Below are 19,601 nucleotides of genomic sequence, written 5' to 3'. Positions count from 1 at the left end.
AATGTGTGAGCCAGAAGAAGGCGGCTACGGCTGTCTGCCATACGAGGAAGTTCTGAAAGAGCACAAGCAAGTGGAATTTCAGTGTAACACAGTACTGCAAGTACCTCAAATAAGCGCTAGAAAGGAGACTACCCAACCCATCTGCATAAAGAGATTCCTAAGTTGCTTCCAGGCTAATCAGCTCCTGTTCCATCTGTAATCTGGACCCTGGACTGCATTTACAAAGCACAGTAAAGGTAACGGAAACTGCACCCTGTTGTGTCATTGCATTCTTCCTGCAAACCCTCCAGCACTGCTACATCTCTGTGCCAGACACTACACCCTCTTCCTCAACACCTATTACCACTGCCCTGGGACCACAGCTCGACCTGTGGGGAGCAATTACATCTTGCTGCCTTATACCATCTGTCTCAGAGGCCTGCAGCGTCGGCTTAACCCCTTCATTGCCGATCACCACAGGTGGCGTCAAGTATCATCCACTTATAAACTTTAATGAGCCACTCTCAACCCCTTTTACATGGACGCCGAGGGCCACGGACCGGGTCACCGCTACAGTGACACTTCCCTCTGAGATACCGGCCCGTACCGAGTACCCCACTGCCCTGGCGGGCGACCCATTTTGGCATCACAAACAGGATTTACGGAGCATGGTGCCTCCGGGTCCTATGTGCCAGAGACTGTGTTGTGTGCCATAGACTGTGTAATTGCCGCCATTACCCCGCCGCTTGGCGCGCGCGGGAAGCCAAAGGGGTGGGCCATCGTGGGCGGAGCCAGCCGAAGAGCACGAAAAAGTGAAGTGCTGCGCGGGAAGAGGCCAGCGCGTGGGAAGTGAGAAGCCGAGGCCTGCAGTCCCGGCATCCCCCGATCATCCAGCCTGCAAAGCGGCAACCGGTAGGCCAGCGTAACCCACGGCCTGGCCAACGTTAGCTAGGGGGGGGGGGAGAATGTCTGAGGCAAGAGCAGATGCAGCGGTGGACACCACTGCACCCACCACAGCACCGCAAGATGCAGGGGCCAGCGCAGTTAAGCTCCAATGGCACCGCAGAATCCAGCAGCCAGCGCTGCCTTCAGAGCAACGCAAGAATCAGCGCCCACCGCAGCAGTCCCCATAATGCCGTTGTCCATGCCCTATATACTGGAAGCGGCCTGGTCACCGCAGTACTCAGGTGAGTCACATACCCTGAGTGAATTTAAAGAGAGACTGTGCAGTTTGTTTGAGGTGTATCCTCTGTCTGAAAACCAAAAAGTGAACATCCTTATTGGGCAGCTAACTGGTGCAGCACAGAGGGAATTAAAAGTCTGTCAGGACACTGATAAAGAGATGGTTAAAAAGATCCTGGCTGAACTAAGAAGCACTTTTGACACCCACACTGCAGCTGAAATAAAAATGAGATTCTTTGGGTGTAAGCAGAGAGTGCAGGACAGTATACGGGACTATGCTCTTAACCTGCAGGAGGCACTGCGAGCCATAAAGCAGATTGACCCCGACAGTGTGAAAGATGGAGACAGACTGTTAAGTGATCAATTTATTGAGGGACTCCTATCCAGTACCCACAGAGCACAGCTGCACATCATAGCCCTACAAAACCCTGACCTAGACTTTACAGACTTCAAAGACAGGGCTATTCGGGTGCTGCATGAACCAAATGTCTGCCGTCCAGCGCCCCCTAGGCACCCAGCGATCAGATACCACCAAGAAGCAGCATCTTTACCTTCCAGCCCTGGATAATGATCAATCTACAGAACTGCGCCTTCAGGTCCAAGAGCTGACCAAAAATGTGGCTGCACTTGCCAAAACTGTGCAGTCCCTGCAGGTGTCATAGGTGAAGATCCAGCTGGCCTCCAGTCCAGAGGATGTCCCGTGGCTATGGAAGAAGAGAATCCCGCCACGCCGAGGGAGAGACAACGATCGCTATGACCAGGACGGATGTCCCATCTGTCGTCACTGCCACAAGGCAGGCCACATCGCAAGATTCTGCCATTTAAACGAGCAAACCCTTGGGCAGAGGGCCAACCCCCAGGAGTAGGACCACAAGGCCCATAGAACTGGCGAGTCAAGTATGTTGGAGGGCGACCGGTTCTCCCAGTGGTGATTGACGGCATCCCCATGAATGCTTTGCTGGACACTGGCTCTCTGGTGATAACTATGCTATATATCCTTTACAAGCGGTATGGTCAGTCTTTGCCACAAGTAGGATGTTAAGAGATTACCATTAAAGTGGGGCGAGTAGAGTTAAAATCTCAAGGTCTGATAGTTGTAGACTTTGATCGACGAGAATGTAACCCAATGATGACCTTAGGTACTAATGTGATTGAAAATTGTCTTGCTGAGGTTATTGTTTTGTTGCAACAGGTGGCTGAGACTGCTGGTTCCAGTGAACAACGAGTCTTGCAGAAGGAGATCAATGCCCTGATGCAAAGACAGCAGGTAGAACTGTCTGGTGGAGAAATTGGCAGCGTCAGAGTGAGTGATTCTTTCCCCATTGCAATACCCCCCAGATGTGAAATGTTAATTTGGTGTCGGGCAGCCATCGGCCTCAGAGGAAAAGATTAAAAAAGCATTGGTAGAGCCAGTGTATTCTGATAGCAGGCCCACTGTCCTGACAGCCAGAGGGGTAGTTGATGTCCGCAAAGGGAGAGTACCTGTACGCCTCTTGAATTGTGGGGAGGAGGAGGCCACAATACCTCGGTATGCCACAGTTGCTGAGCTGCTTACTGTCAGTAACAACGCAATACAGGCAGCAGAGCCCTTGGTCTCGTCCGACCAGGTGGAGGACAATGGATCTGTAAAGCAGCTGGAGGAGTGGTGTCAGCAGCTGCATGTGGGACCTGACTACACCCCTTCATACCAAAAGATTGGGATTTACCGAGTGACTCAGGAGTATGAGCGGGTATTCAGTAAACACCCTCTAGACTTTGGAAAGGCAAAAGGGGTTCAACACCATATCCCCACTGGAGATCATCCACCCATTAAAGAAAGGTACCAGCCTATACCCCCAACACAATATCAATGTGCCAAAAGTATGTTGCGCGAAAGGAAGGAGGCCGGGGTGATCAGAGACAGTTGTAGCCCCTGGGCAGCTACAATAGTCTTTGTGAAAAAGAAAGATGGTACCATGAGAATGTGTGTTGATTACAGAAAAATTAACAGCATTACACATAAGGATGCCTACCCATTACCCAAAATTGAAGAGTCATTAGCTGCACTTAAAACTGCTATTTTTCCACCTTAGATCTCACTAGTGGGTATTGGCAGGTTCCCGTGGCAGAGGCAAACAAGGAGAAAACAGCGTTTACTACACCAATGGGTCTCTGTGAGTTCAACTACATGCCGTTCGGGCACTGCACCACCCCTGGGACATTTCAACGGCTAATGGAGAGCTGTCTTGGACACAAGAACTTTGAGAAAGTCCTGTTGTACCTTGATGATGTCATTGTTTTCTCCAAGACTTATGAAGACCATCTGAAGCACCTGGCTGAGGTGTTTGAAGCCTTGTCCAACTTTGGCCTGAAAGTGAAGCCTTCTAAATGCCACCTCCTGAAGCCCAAGGTACAGTACCTCAGTCATGTAGTGAGTGCAGAAGGTGTGGCACCGGATCCTGACAAAGTCACAGTCATCCGGGACTGGCAGAAGCCCAGCAACCTCCATGAGGTATGTCAATTCCTCGGGTTGGTAGGCTACTACCGGAGGTTCATCAAAGGCTTCACTGAGATAGCCACACCTATGCAAAATCTTCTGGTGGGCCAGCCCAAGAAAGCCAAGAAGAAGAGTATTGCATTTGAATGGAATGAGGGACTGGAGAGGTCCTTCACTCTACTAAAAATGGCTCTCACAGGAGATGAAGTTCTGGCCTACCCAGATTATGACCAACCATTTGTTTTGTATACTGATGCCAGCAACGTGGGACTGGGAGCAGTACTGTCACAGGTACAGAATGGCAAAGAAAGAGTGATCTACGCCAGCAGGAAGCTTCTTCCCACTGAAAGGAACCCTGACAACTACAGTTCCTTCAAACTGGAGTTCCTCGCCATAGTCTGGGCTGTGACTGAACGATTCAAGCATTACCTAGCTTCAGCCAAGTTTACCATCTTCACGGACAACCACCCGTTGACTCACTTGGAAACTGCAAAACTAGGTGCACTGGAGCAGCGATGGATGGCCCGGCTGTCTAACTATGAATTCACCATCAAGTACCAAGCGGGGCACAAGAATGCCATTGCTGATGCGCTGTCCAGAATGCCTAATCTGCCAGATGCAGGAGAAGACCCTGAGGCACTCGAAGAAATAGAGTTACCTGCCTTCCACCGGCCAATTGCGTCCCAGCATGCCCAAGGAGAGAGAAACAGATGATCTATCGTGAAAGAGGCCACACTAAATCCGTTGCCTCATCATGACTGGGCAGAAATGCAGGATAGCGACCCTGCAGTCCGCCTGGAAAAGGAGCTACTGTCACAAGCTGACTCACGCCCAGATCCAGATATTCCTGAAGAAACCCAGCAGTTGGGGAAGGAAAGAGGCAGGCTGTTCATCTATAAGGGAAAGCTGTGTCGGAGGAGTATCAATGCCCACACTCATGAGCTGGTCTGGCAGGTGGTAGTCCCAAAGAGGGAGGCATCAATCGTCTTGGAAGCATACCACAACGGAGCTGGACACTTCGGATGGAAGAAGTTGGCGGCCTTGCTCCGGGAGAGATTCTACTGGGCTGCTATGAGGAAGGCCATTGAAAATTGGTGTCGGGAGTGTGGACAATGCAACCTGCGCAGGAAGGACCGTAACAGCCAGCGAGCTCCTTTGCAGCCAATAATAACCAAACAACCACTTGAGTTGGTAGCCCTGGACCATGTGAAGCTGGTTCCAAGCCATTCAGGCTACGTTTATGCTCTTACCATCGTTGACCACTACTCGAGATTCCTGGTAGTCGTGCCTGTCAAGGATCAAACAGCCAGGACAGCAGCCAGAGCATTCCAGCAGCACTTTTGTCAACCACACGGATATCCCGAGCGAGTGCTTACAGATCAAGGTCCAGCTTTTGAGGCAGAAGTGTTCCAGGAATTCTGTAACTTGTACAGTTGCAAGAAGATCAGGACAACCCCGTACCATCCACAGACCAATGGCATGTGTGAAAAGGTTAATCAGGTGGTGATCGATCTACTGAAGACCTTGCCTTTGGAGGAGAGGAATCTGTGGCCAGAGAAGTTGCCAGATCTGGTCGACCTCTACAATCACATTCCTGTGAATTCCACCAACTGCACTCCAGCCTACCTAATGAGAGCGAGGCCTGGCAAGTTGCCTATTGATTTGGATATGGGAGTCCTTACACCTGAGGTAACATCACCAGATGCTGACTGGGATACAGAGCGGCAGCAGCAATATTGAAGAGTACAAGAGTGCGTAGAAAAGAGTCTAGCTCAGGCGAGACAAAAACAGGAAAAGAACTACAATCAACATGCACCTGCAGTTCCTTTGTCACCGGGAGAACAAGTCAAAAAAGAGGAAAAGAAGGATGCATAAATTGGATGACCAATGGGAAGCTGAACCCTACACCGTCTTACCATCAAACTTCGACAACACCAAAGTATGCCTTATCAGTAAGGATGGAGGAGAAACCTCATCAGCAGTATCGAGGGATCATTTGAAACTGTGCCCTGACCAACTAAAGGACAGAATGGAAGAGCAAAACAACCTTCAGCCCATAGAGGAAGAAGAAGAAAAGGTCAGCACTGTACTCGGAGAATTCCCTGCAAATTGGTCTAGAGCAAATCAAGCCATAGTGGTGCCAGTTTTGACCTTTCCCCAACTGGTAGTGCAAGAAGAAGTGACTCAAGACCACCCTGAAAACCAGCAAGTACAAGCAGCGGATGCTACATCAGCAGTGGAACAAGAGAATTCTCACCCTGCCAGTGGTGAATCTGTCATGCCCAGAGTGAGTAGAAGTGGTCCTAGGAAATCTAGTATTCCTGTGCTACGCAGAACCACCAGAAGTGTAGCCAGTACAGCACACACTACACCAGTAGTAGTTAACACAAGGCAACCATTAAGGTCCCCAACAACACCAGTGCTACGTAGGTCTGTCCATAGTACCCAAGGTATACCACCCCTAAGGTTTCGTATCTAAATAAGTTATGTGAATGGTAAACTGTAAATATGCAACCTTTTTCAAGCTTATGTGCCTACAGAGACTCTGTAAGAACTTTTGAACAATCTTATTTCCAGGACGTCGACCTGACAGCACCATGGAGGACGTCCTCCTCCTCCTTACAGGGACAGGAAAGCACACAAGAGGTTAAAAGGTCCCGTCCCACCCCCTTTCCCTCAGTGTCTTTCCTGTCTCTGCATGGAGGGACATGCGAGAGGATTGCTCAGGAACTTACCGGAGGGCTCAGGGGGATCGTGCGGCCAGTCCAATCCTTCCCCCTGTCAAAGAAACCCGGGGCCGAAACTCTCCGGGGGGGCGGGGGGTAGGGGGGAGTCCCTCTGCCCCAAAGGCAAGGAGCAGGACGACGCTCCTGGAGGGAGCTGCTCCTCCTGGTGGGAGGTTGTCGACTCCAGTTAGCGGTCGCCGTGGCAGTCGGAAGCCGGTCCCCCGCAGGCAGCTGGTGGTGCGGGCGCCGGCGCCACAGACTGAGCGCCCTCAGAGGTGCAGGCGGGAACTAGCATCCGGGCAGGAAGCGGAAGTGGCCGGGGCGATTCCTGGGCTATCGCGAAAAGACACGCGTCATTGCCGGTGACGTCACGCGCCGGTTTTGAAACCGCGCGTTCCAGCAGCTCAGCTACCTGTCAGATTCAGTGGTAATGGACCCAGAGGCCCCATCAGAAGGAGGGTTAAGTGTGCCTGGCGCAGTCCACCCTCCCCACAGCCATCCCCGCAGCCCAGGACGACTGACCCGACTGTCCCTATCTTATATCAATAGGAGAAGGGAACCCCAGCAGCCCCACCAACGGTGACTAAGGACCCAGCCAAGGCCACATCTAAGTCGGTCAGATGCCCTATATGCAGGGTAAAGCTGCCAGACACTCATATCAAAACCCTCCGTGGACCCTGCACATCTAGGGTTGTAAGAGACGAGCAGTCCCCCAGCCCGGGGCCAAGCTGCAAACGGCCGAGGTGGGAGGCAGAGCCAGTCTCTGAAGCAAGCTCTATCGAGGGGTCAGACTTCCGTGACTTGGATCCTGAGGAAGAGGGAGAGATCCCAGCCGACAGACGGGACCAGGACAGGAAATACCTGGTCAGACTAGATGACACTGACGAGTTGGTCCAGGCGGTAAGGAACACTATGCAGATCGAAGAAGTTCCAAAGCCGCAATCCAGACAGGACCTGATGTTTGGGGGACTGGTGGCTCGGAGACAGACTGTGTTCCCTGTAAGTGAACACATTAAAACGATGGTCCTAGATGAGTGGAAGGAGGCAGAATGTCGAGTCGTGTTGTCCTGCGACTTTAAGAGCCGACTACCTTTTGACCCTGAGGAAACACGATTGTGGGAGGAGATTCCTAGGATTGACGTTCCCGTAGCTAAGGTCGCCAAAAAAAAAAACGCCATTCCGTTCGAGGACTCATCAAGTCTCCGGGACCCGATGGACAGGAAGGCGGATGTTCTATTAAAGAGAACATGGGAGACGGCGGCAGCCCTCATTAGAGCTAACATAGCAGCCACCTTAGTGGCCAGGTCCATGTTCTTATGGATAGGGCAGTTAGAAGAGCACCTAACCAACAAAACCCCTTGATCCTGACATCCCTTCCTCTGATGAAATCAGCCACGGCGTTCCTGTCAGATACGTCAGCCGAATCAGTAAGGTTCGCAGCCAGGAACAGCTCCCTGTCTAATGCGGCTCGGAGGGCACTCTGGCTTAAATCTTGGTCAGGGGATAATGCTTCAAAGGCGAGGCTATGCTCCATCCCCTTTTCAGGCACAAGGGTGTTTGGACCAGCCCTAGACAGTATTTTAGAGCTTGTGTCCGACAAAAATAAGGGTTTCCAGAGGAAAGACCTAAGCTTCCCCAGCCCTTTCGGAGAGTGCCCTTCTTTAGGAGACAGACCAACTTTAGGAGCCAGGGTAGGTCCAACAGGGGCTCCTATAGAAGCTCCCACAGCCAGGGTGGGAGAAGCAAGGGCTCCCTTTTTGCGCCAACCTCCAGATCTAGGAGGCAATGATGCCAGGAGTATTGGGGGAAGACCGCCACTTTGCAGTAAGTTGGGCCCGGGTTACCCACAATCAGTGGGTCCTCAGAACCATTGCAGAAGGCTACAGTATAGAATGCTGTGGAGCGCCCGCCAGGGCTAGCGGGGTACTCGGTACCGGGCCCGTTGATCTCAATGGGAGTTGTCACGGAAGCGGTGACCCGGTCCGTGGCCCTGGGGCTCCATGGCAAACAGGGGAATTGCAATAGTGGAATGTAGTTAAATGAATAGTTTGTGACGCCACCTGTGGTGTTCAGCAAGTGAGATGTTAGGCCGACGCTGCATGCAGATCCTCTGGGACTGGTGGTGTGTTGCAGCCGAGATGGTGAAGCTCCCCACAGGTGGAGCTGTAGTCCCAGGGAAGTGTGGATGTAGTAATGGAGGAGAGATGCAGGCAGTGTAGAAGCTGGTACCCAGATGTAACGGTACCCGGTGTGTTGGCGCAGGAAGGAATGGAGGACACCAGGGCTTGTAGTTCCATGCCCGGACTCTGTGAATGTTAACCCCACAAGTGCCCGGCAAGAGAGAGAGAGATCTCTCTCTGTCACCCGGACACGTGAGAGATCTCTCTCGCCGGGCACTTGTGGGGTTAACACTCACAGTGTCTGGTTGAGAGAGAGAGATCTCTCTGTGGGGTTAACCCCACAAGTGCCCAGCAAGAGAGAGAGATTCTCTTGCCTGGACACTAATGTTAACCCCCCATGTCTCTCTCTCTCCACCCCCCTCCCCTCTCCTCCCCTCCCCTCCCCTATCCTCTCCTCCCCTCACCTCCCTTTCAGCAGCTGTCTCATTGGCTGCCTCTGTCCTGCGGCTCCTTTAATAATGTCCGAGCCGTATCGTCTCGCTGCACACACATCCGGTGTCACGGCTGCAGGCCGGATCCGGCGGCCCGGCTTTTCGCCGCACGCCGCCGGACCCCACACACCGGATGTGTGAAAGTAGCCTAAGATTCGCAGTCAGTCTACCGACCCAGACCTGCCACTTCCAGTTCCAATGCCTTCCATTCGGGCTGGCTTCAGCCCCCCGAATATTCACAAAGCTGGTAGCGGAGGTAGTGGCCTACCTGAGAAATCAGGATATCGTCATCGTACCATACTTAGATGACTTCCTTCTGGTGGCAGGATCTGAAGAAAAGCTCATTCGCGACAGAGGTCGAACAGTTACAATATTGGAGTTCCTTGGCTGGGTGATCAACGAGAAGAAGTCAGACCTGAGACCAGAAAGCAGAAAGATCTTCCTGGGAGTTCTCCTAGATTCAGGAAACAGGATATCCCTACTACCAGGAAAGAAGCAGAGGACTATACAGAACAGAGCCAAGGACCTCCTCGAGCATCGCTCCTCCATAAGAGGGGCAATGGAGGTTTTGGGCCTAATGACGGCTTGAATACCGTGCGTCAGATGGGCCCAGTTCCATACAGAAGGAAATCCTCGCAAGATGGGACAGGTGTCAGGCTTCACTCAACAAGCCCATAACGCTGCCAGGACCAGTGAAAAGGTCGCTACAGTGGTGGACACAGCCCAGGAACCTGCAGGTGGGCATGCTATGGACAACCACTCCATACGTGGTAGTCACCACAGATGCCAGTACGTGGGGATGGGGAGCCCACGTAGGAGGCAAGATTTTCCAGGGAGAATGGCCAGTAGACATCAGAGACAGATCCTCCAACTTCAGGGAACTCTATGCGGTCTGGGAAGCCCTGCGACGGACCCGGTCAGTTGTGAAGAACCGACACGTTCGAATATTATCTGACAACATAACAGCAGTTTCATTCCTGAAGCACCAGGGGGGCCCCAGGCATTGTCCACTCCAAGCACTAGCAGAACGAATATTTGCATGGGCAGAGGAAACTGTCCTCTCAATAATGGCAATCCACCTGGAGGGTTCCCAAAACGTGGTAGCGGACTACCTAAGCAGACAGCAGGTCAGCCCGACAAAGTGGGAGCTGAACGAAGAGATCTTCCATCAACTGTGTCTGCATTGGGGGACCCCCAGAATAGACCTATTCGCAAATCGGAAAAACTCAAAGGTCTCCAGATTCTATTCCTTGAACTCAGCTGACTACCCGGATGGTGTAGACGCCCTGAGTCACGCTTGAGTAGAACCCCTCTCGTACGCATTCCCACCAGTGGCATTCATACCGGCGGTACTCAGGAATATCCACGAGGACCACGCAAGGTGATGATAGTCCCATACTGGCCGAGGAGAAGCTGGTTTCCCCTACTAGGGGCCATGGCAGTGGAAAGCCCAGTCGAGCTACCTCTGAAGGAAGATGTCATCCACCAGGGCCCGATCCGTCACCCAGATCCAGCAAGACTCTACCACTCGGCTTAGATCCTGAAAGGGACATCCTGAAGGCAAAGGGCTTATCAAATCAGGTCATATCTACCCTACTGGCCAGCAGGAAACCGGTTACATCCGCAATCTACCGGAAAATATGGAAGAAATTCTGTCTGGACGGTGGCAGGTCCGACTTCGTAGCAGGTACCCCTGATCTCCCTAGTGTCCTAGATTTCCTACAGTTGGGGTATAATAAGGGCCTTAAACCCAGCACCTTAAAGGTCCAGATTTCGGCCTTGAGCTCCTTCTTTGATTATCCGCTAGCCTCTCATCCTTGGGTAATAAGATTCATAAGGGCCACGCAACGTCTTCGCCCCAGGATTAGGCAGCTCACCCTGCCTTGGGACCTTAACCTGGTCCTCAGATCCCTAGGGACCCCTATGTTACCAGTGAAAGGATGACCATCTCAACTCTCACTTGGAAAACGGCCTTCCTTGTAGCCATTACCACAGCCAAGAGAATAGGGGAACTCCAGGCCCTGTCCACCAAAGATCCATATCTCCAGATTAGAGAGGACCATGTAATCCTGAGATTAGATCCAGCATTTATCCCAAAGGTAGCCTCTTACCAAAATATAAACCAGGAGGTAGTGTTACCATCCTTCTGTGACAATCCCCGTAATGGAAATGGAATCCACTCATTAGACGTGAGACAAGCAGTTATGAACTACCTTGAGGCCACCAACAGTTGGCGCATTGACTCAAATCTGTTCATCCTTTTTGGGGGCAAGAACAAGGGGGAAAAGCCTCTAAGGCATCCATCGCAAGATGGATTACCTCAGTAATTTCAGATGCCTACCAATCCGAAGGCGCCAACCTGCCAGATACGTTAAAGGCCCACTCTACAAGGGCAGTATCGGCCTCTTGGGCCGAGCGAGCGGGCGCCTCGGTTGATCAGATCTGTAGAGCAGCAACCTGGGCCAGTCTCAATACATTTTGCAAGCACTACAAGCTTGACGTGCTATCAGGTCAACATACTGCATTTGGGAGAAAGGTTCTCCAAGCGGTAGTCCCACCCTGAGGAGGTGCTGTCAGGTGGACGTCCTGGAAAATAGACATTAGACCAACCGGTAATTATGTTTCCAGGAGTCCATCCTGACAACACGGGTAGTTCCCTCCCTGTTATGTTGTATTATGTAATGTTATGTCATATGCTGTAATATGATTGTATCATTAAAGTGTTATTGCATTTTCCACGCTGTGGTACTTGTTAAATCACTGGGGGAAAGTGGGTGGGACGGGACCTTTTAACCTCTCGTGTGCTTTCCTGTCCCTGTAAGGAGGAGGACGAAGTCCTCCACGGTGCTGTCAGGATGGACTCCTGGAAACATCATTACCGGTAGGTCTAATGCCTATTTTTGTTTTTGATGGACAATTGGACCACAGGACTATGTGTGGTCAAAACTATCTTGTACATAGTTTACCAACTGCTCAGGAATTGGGCCATGGACATTGACGCATGGACTAATCGTCATCAGGACTATTTTTGAGCTTTGGTTTTTGTAATTTTTCATTTTTGAAATCTTGTTACATTTACAATTGTTCATTTGTTAATGTGTTCTGCATGTTTTCTTCAGTCCGGGAGTACTGAATTGCACTAGGGGGGAATGTGGCGCCCCCAGGAGTATAGTCACCACAGTGGCAATACCTTCCTCCTAGGGAGTGTGATGTCATGCTTGGAAGCAATAAAGGGTCTCTCTATCAGGTAAATACAACACACAGCACAGTTCCCACTCCAGGCAAGCAGAGGGATCTCTGAACCAAAACTGGGGGAAGAGCTGCTCTCTGGGGGCCAGGAAAGGGAAATTTAGTCAGTTCGTGTGAGGAGGGAAGCGTGTGTAAACATGAGGAGAGGAGCTGAAAGACTGAGCAGAGTTCAGGGCTCACTTCAAGCTGTAGCGCATGATCTGGAGTCCGGTCTCCAAGATTGTACGGATACTGATGTTCCTGCAGCAGAAACCGGAGGAATAGGAAGCTGTAAATGCTCTGTTCCCACTTAAGCCTCGGAGGCACAACAGCAACGTGTGAGCCAGAAGGCGGCGCCTACGGCTGTCTGCCATACAAGGAAGTTCTGAAAGAGCACAAGCAAGTGGAACTTCAGTGTAACACAGTACTGCAAGTACCTCAAATAAGCGCTAGAAAGGAGACTACCCAACCCATCTGCATAGAGAGATTCCTAAGTTGCTTCCAGGCTAATTAGCTCCTGTTCCATCTGTAATCTGGACCCTGGACTGCATTTACAAAGCACAGTAAAGGTAACGGAAACTGCACCCTGTTGTGTCATTGCATTCTTCCTGCAAACCTTCCAGCACTGCTACATCTCTGTGTCAGACACTACACCCTCTTCCTCAACACCTATTACCACTGCCCTGGGACCACAGCTCCACCTGTGGGGAGCTATTACATCTTGCTGCCTTATACCTTCTGTCTCAGAGGCCTGCAGCGTCGGCATAACCCCTTCATTGCCGATCACCACAGGTGGCGTCACGTATCATCCACTTATAAACTTTAATGAGTCACTCTCAACCCCTTTTACATGGATGCCCAGGGCCACGGACCAGGTCACCGCTACTGTGACACTTCCCTCTGAGATAGTGGCCCGGTACCAAGTACCCCACTGCCCTGGCGGGCGACCCACAAAGAAAACCCTATATCAAGTGTCACCAATCTAACCCAATATAAATCCTTATGGATAAAGTATCTATCTCAGGCTTACTGTGCGCTGCTTGACCAGGATAAAAATACTACCACATGAGAAGTTTAACCATTTAATTACCGACGCGTTTCAAAGTGTAAACCACTTCTTCCTCAGGGATGACATGACTACATTACACTTTGAAACGCGTCGGTAATTAAATGGTTAAACTTCTCATGTGGTAGTATTTTTATCCTGGTCAAGCAGCGCACAGTAAGCCTGAGAGATACTTTATCCATAAGGATTTATATTGGTGGTCACGGAGTGGACCTTCAGGCGTGCAGCAAGCTGACATTGGTTTATATGCCTATATCCTTCCCGGAAAGGGTGAGTAGATTTCATCAGTTTTTATTCCGTTTTCCACCCAGATAAGACCCTATTGCGCTTTTCTTTTTCCTTAGTTTTTATACCAATCTAACCCAAGAAGATGTGAGAAACTGGCTAAATAAGATTAGAATAGATCAATCTCCAGGTCCGGATGGCATACACCCACGAGAACTAAGAGTACTAAGTAATGTAATAGACAAGCCATTATTTCTGATATTTAGGGACTCTATAGTGACGGGGTCTGTTCCACAGGACTGGCGCATTGCAAATGTGGTACCAATTTTCAAAAAAGGCTCTAAAAGTGACCCTGGATATTATAGGCCAGTAAGTCTAACCTCTGTTGTTGGTAAAATATTTGAAGGGTTTCTGAGGGATGTTATTCTGGATTATATCAATGAGAATAACTGTGTAACTCCATATCAGCATGGGTTTATGTGGAATCGCTTCTGTCAATCCAATCTAATCAGTTTTTATGAAGAGGTAAGCTATAGACTGGAACAAGGTGAATCTTTCGATGTGGTAGAACTTGATTTTTCCAAAGCGTTTCATACCGTGCCACACAAGAGGTTGGTACACAACATGAGAATTCTGGGTCTGGGGGAAAATGTGTGTACATGGTGTGGTGTAGTAACCACTGTGTCCACTAGGGGGCGCCGTGTGGATGTCCCAAGAGAAAGGATGAGTGGCAGAATCCTGAAGGATGGTTATGTATCTCAAGGTGGGTGGCCTTGAGATGGAGACTTATGTATGTGTATTGATCAGCAATGATATTGCTGAGATGTTGCTACAATGTGTAAGGGAGAGGTCTCCAGGTAACTAGAGAGATGGGCGGGCCTGTTTACCTACAAACCCACCCAGGGGGTGTGTTTAAAGCACTGTTGGAAAGAGTGTGTAAATGCTTGAAGGACCTGTGATGAGGTCAGAGTCATGTGACCCGGTGGGCATGGCTATGAACCATATAATGTGGCCAGGGTAGGTCACAGGTGGTGAATGCTGGGACCCGATTGGTCCAGTGTGGAAGGTTCCGCTGAGATGGAGCTTCCTGGCTAACAGCCTGTGGAGTGGCTATGGTGAATGGCTGCACGTGTCTCAGAGTTCCCAGGGGAGGGAATGAACGTCTGCAGTAAGCTGAAGCAGCCATAAGGAGACCCGGACGTGGGTGAGATAAATGAGGCTAAGAGAGCCTGTATGCTGGACATTGTACAACCTGTGTGAACACAGGGTTTACAGAGTGAAGCTTTGGTATGGACGCTCTGCTGTTTCCAGTTGCTTTGGTTTATGATGATGAATAAACCTCATGGACTATGATGATGCTTTTTGAAAACCCCGTTCCGGATGTGATGTATTCACTGCCGAGCGAGTACCCCCTACTTAGAAGACAGCGCTACCTCACAATGGGTAAGTAACTGGCTTAGTTATAGAAAGCAGAGGTTGGTTATAAATGGGATATTCTCTAACTGGGTCGCTGTGACCAGTGGGGTACCGCAGGGCTCGGTGTTGGGACCTATTCTCTTCAACGTATTAATGATCTGGTAGAAGGTTAACACAGTAAAATATGGATATTTGCAGAGGGTACAAAACTATGTAAACCACTAGTAGTATTCTGCTACAGATGGATCTGGATAAGTTGGAAACTTGGGCCGAAAGGTGGCAGATGCGGTATAGCAATGATAAATGTAAGATTATACACATGGAAAGAAGGAATCAATATCACCATTACACACTGAACGGGAAACCACTGGGTAAATCTGACATGGAGAAGGACTTGGGGATCCTAGTTAATGATAAACTTACCTGTTGCAGCCAGTGCCAGGCTGCGGCTGCCAAGGCAAACAGGATCATGGGGTGCATTAAAAGAGGTCTGGATACACATGATGAGAGCATTATACTGCCTCTGTACAAATCCCTGGTTAGACCGCACATGGAGTACTGTGTGCAGTTTTGGGCACCAGTGCTCAGGAAGGATATAATGGAACTAGAGCGGGTACAAAGGAGGGCAACAAAATTAATAAAGGGGTTGGGGGAACTACAATACCCAGAGAGATTAGAAAAACTAGGATTATTTAGTCTAGATAAAAGATGACCGAGGGGTGATCTAATAACCATGTATAAGTATATAAGGGGACAATACAAATATCTCTCTGAGGATCTGTTTATACCAAGGAAGGTGACTGTCACAAGGGGGCATTCTCTGCGTCTGGAGGAGAGAAGGTTTTTCCACCAACATAGAAGAGGATTCTTTACTGTTGGGGCAGTGAGAAGCTAGAATTCTTTGCCTGAGGAGGTGGTGATGGCGAACTCAGACGAGGGGTTCAAGAGAGGCCTGGATGTCTTCCTGGAGCGTAACAATATTGTATCTTACAGTTATTAGGTTCTTCAGAAGGACGGAGATCTGGGGATTTATTCTGACGGAATATAGGCTGAACGGGATGGATAAATGTCTTTTTTCGGCTAACTATGTACTATGTAGCTCACAGTTCCCAAAACAATTCCAAGGTTAAGGAAGCTATCACTGGCAACTACCCAAGCTAAGAGGTGTGTACTTGTACCAGAGGGAAGTGGAGAAAATCAGAACAGCTGAGAACTCAGAATGGAAAGTTTTAGGAAACAAGCAGGAGAGTTTAATCCTTGCAAGCAATGAACAAGGGAAATCTGCATAGCTAACTGGAAAGCAAAGCACATGCAACCAGTGCAGTAGTGCGTGTAGTGAAATGCTGTAATCTTCTGAGCCCTGAAATAAGAGGAAACCACTCTGTGTCACAATATCCCTGTGACAATGGGTGGATGGATTCACTGGACTCTGGGTCCATCAGCCAGGTCATGGGTACATGAATGGTACCCATTTACCACTGCTTTTCTCTCTCACACACACACACACCAGCAATATGTAATTTTTATTCAGAAGCTTTATTTCCTTATCTATACTACTAGGCTGTGACGTCCTTCCACTATCCAGATTCCCTACATAGCGGCTGCTGCTTTCTTTGCCTCAGATGTGATGTGATAACTACACGGCATTGTAGACTACAACCGCACTGCCACAACTGAGGTCACGTGAACCTCCTATGGCAGAAGCAAACTTTTGCATTGTGAAAAATAGTCGTGGGCATTGTTGGGTTTTTTTTTCGATCACTAATTTTTCAAATTTACTGAGTACCGCAAAATCTTAAAATCCTACACAAATTCAATTACTATCGGTTTGTACTTTAATAGGACGTGCACTCCGAGGGAGGTTAGGTGAGACGCCCCGGATTGTGGTATTATTTATATCTGGCATGTGCCTATTGTGAAATGTGAAAATTTTTTTTTTGTTTTTAATTACAGAGTTCTGAATTTTATTATTCACATATAGATTTTTTTACAGTTTAGCATCCCCATAACTGTACTGACAAGGAGAATAATTTTGTCAGGTCACTTTTGCCACACAATGCACGCCGTAAGAAAAAGCGAACCAAAAAATAAGAAAGCAATAACAAAAATGAGATTTCTCGTCTCACTTTTTTTTTCCTGTATTTTTTTTTTTCAGGACATTATATGGTGTCCTTGAAAACTACAGCTCATTCCATAGAAAAAAAACAAGACCTCGCACTGAATGTGGATGGGAAAAGTAAAAAAAAAAAAAAGATCTGTGTCTGATAAAACGAGAAGGAAAAATTGAAAGTGCAAAAGTAAAAAATTGGCTGCACGGAAAGCGGTTAATAAAGTACATATTTTTTAGCCGTTCATTAATATGCGGGTACTTTATGTAGAATTATTCCCGCACTTATATTTCCAGCGTCTCGGCGCCCCCGGGGGAGCGTAATACGTCTTATTACGAGCTCGTTACTTTTGTAATAAGATTACTTGAAACTGTAAAGCGCTGCGGAATATGTTGGCGCTATATAAATAAAGATTTTTATTATTACTCTATACAATGAAGAAAACACATCTTTCCCGGCACCAGATGTCAGAAATTAATATCAGTTGTATTTTTGCAAATTTTTACAGTGAAAACCTAAAAACACAGTCCTAGACTACAACCCCCATCAGGTACTTACCCCTCCAATCCATCCCACACAGCAGAGCAGGAGCAGGAGTCTCTTGCTGGTCCACATCTGTGACTGTCGGAGGACGGGTGTGTGACTGCGCACTCACTAACCGGACACACCTCACAGCTGATAAATCTCCCAGCACATTATCTGCTCACAAACAGAGTTGTTCACACATAGTAATGTGTCATGAGAAAAAGACCTATTGTTTATATGTTTTAACTTTTTTTTCCAATTCACAAACTTTATTAAAAATCTAAATTTTAAAATCTTGAAATTTTCACACCGGCCACTGTTTTTTGTTTTTTTTTTTGTTCTCATAACTTTAATTTCCTGCCGTTTCAGGAAACCCACAGTAGCAGCAACGAGCTGAATCTGACCCCATCTTTTTTTTTTTTTTTATTGAAGCCTCTAATGAGCATGTATAAAAGTCATAGCGAAGGGAGAGGGGGGAGGCGAGATGTGACATCGCCAAATTAATTATTGGATATGGTGATAGATAAGACCTCCCAACAATATTACCCAATACCTCTTTCTTTTTTCACCTAGTTTTTTTTTCATATATTATGACTTATTTTATGAGTATTTATATATTTTGCCCAATAAAGTAAAAAAAAAAAAATAATTTTATCCTTCAGGCCTCCAGGTTTGTTGTAAATCGGTGCCTATAGGACCCTATCAGAGACAGGCGCTAAAAAGCAGCCGCTCACTGTCATGATGAAATAATGCACCGCACTACTAAAATAGTGCAGTGTATTTATTGCCTAAGCAAAGGATCACATATTAATGTCCCTTTGCGAGCCTAATAAATAAATATTGTGAAAAAAAAAGCTTGTGTTTTAAATAAAAAAATTTTTTTAAAAATCCTATTTGTACCTCCCCGTAAAAAAACAAACACCCCTAAAAATGACACGTATTTGGTGCTGTGGTGTGCATAACAAATTGTACCATAAAACTACCGTATATCATTAATTATACCACCAGATGAACCGCGTAGCAAAAAAATAAAAATACAAAAAAGTGCCAGAATTGCTGTTTTTGTTCATTGTTACTCACATAAAAATGAATTAAAAAATGGTAAAAAAAAACATATGTCGTCAAACATGACCTCATACAACTCCTGTACAAAATAATAAATAGAAAAAGTTACGGGTGTAGGAATATGCTGACTAGTGATGAGCCAGCACTAAAATGCTCGGGTGCTCGTTGCTCGAGTAGAGTAAATTGGAATACTCGGGTACTCGGACAGAACAACGAGCCCAATGTAAGTCTATGGGAGACCCGAGCATTTTTACCATGATCCCCCCCCCCGGGGTCCTTGAGAAAAACAAAAGAGAAAAGAACATGCCAATAATAATGGGAACACCCAAAATACAAAAATAGTAATTTGTGCTTTATTAACCAATCAAAAAAGACATACAAAGGACACAAGGTTAAAAACATTAAAAAAAAACACAGAAATGCATAAACTAGCCATACCTTGAAATAAAGGAAATGGCAACCCACAACATCACCCATGAAGCACAAATTACAAAAGGCTCATAAGTCACAATGTGCGCACACAAATACCTCAAATGTTTGCCACAGCAGCAAGAAGTGAAGGTAAACAGTTACCCTTATCCACAGTATTTTATAGGCAGAGAGTAGAAAAAAAACATGTATGTGTGTAACACCTAGACCATGGGTCTGAATCAAAAATAATACATGAAAGGAAATTCTTATGCTGCTAGAAATGATGTCAAAGCTGCATCAGAATAAATATTTGAGCAGCTCAAGATACTATGTGGCGCCCCTGAGGGTCCAGTCGCAACAGAGGTACTGCACCTCCTCCTGAGGTGTAGTATCTCACTCCCCAGGTAAGATGGTAACACCTGACCAGACTCCAGCACCTACATCCAGCACAGACACCTTAGAACAGCAGAGCACCCTTTGTGGCAGCTGCTTTGGTTCATGAAGGGTGCTGGGTGGTGGGTGGAGCTTAAATAACATTAGAGGGGAAAGCTGACAGGACATTAGGTTAGAATCCCCTGGGAGG

At 48.1% G+C, this 19,601-nt stretch overlaps 1 protein-coding gene across 2 annotated transcripts in view; it reads right to left on the bottom strand.

Moving 5' to 3' along the window:
- The window catches only part of LOC141054345 (NXPE family member 3-like), a 263,436-nt gene extending 245,709 nt beyond the window's left edge, over positions 1 to 17,727 (bottom strand). For both annotated transcript variants that reach the window (XM_073551661.1, XM_073551662.1), the window contains exon 1: positions 17,576 to 17,727. In XM_073551661.1, the coding sequence (XP_073407762.1) occupies positions 17,576 to 17,632 (57 nt within the window). In that variant the 5' untranslated portion in view covers positions 17,633 to 17,727. The remainder of the gene's footprint in view (positions 1 to 17,575) is intronic.
- Positions 17,728 to 19,601: the final 1,874 nt, after the last annotated feature.

The sequence above is a fragment of the Dendrobates tinctorius genome, unplaced genomic scaffold (genome assembly GCF_039654945.1).
Source record: "Dendrobates tinctorius isolate UK_male_01 unplaced genomic scaffold, ASM3965494v1 ptg000178l, whole genome shotgun sequence".
Classification (NCBI taxonomy): Eukaryota; Metazoa; Chordata; class Amphibia; order Anura; family Dendrobatidae; genus Dendrobates; species Dendrobates tinctorius.
The sequence above is the reverse complement of the archived record's forward strand: the minus strand, read 5'-3'. Positions and strand labels throughout refer to the sequence as shown.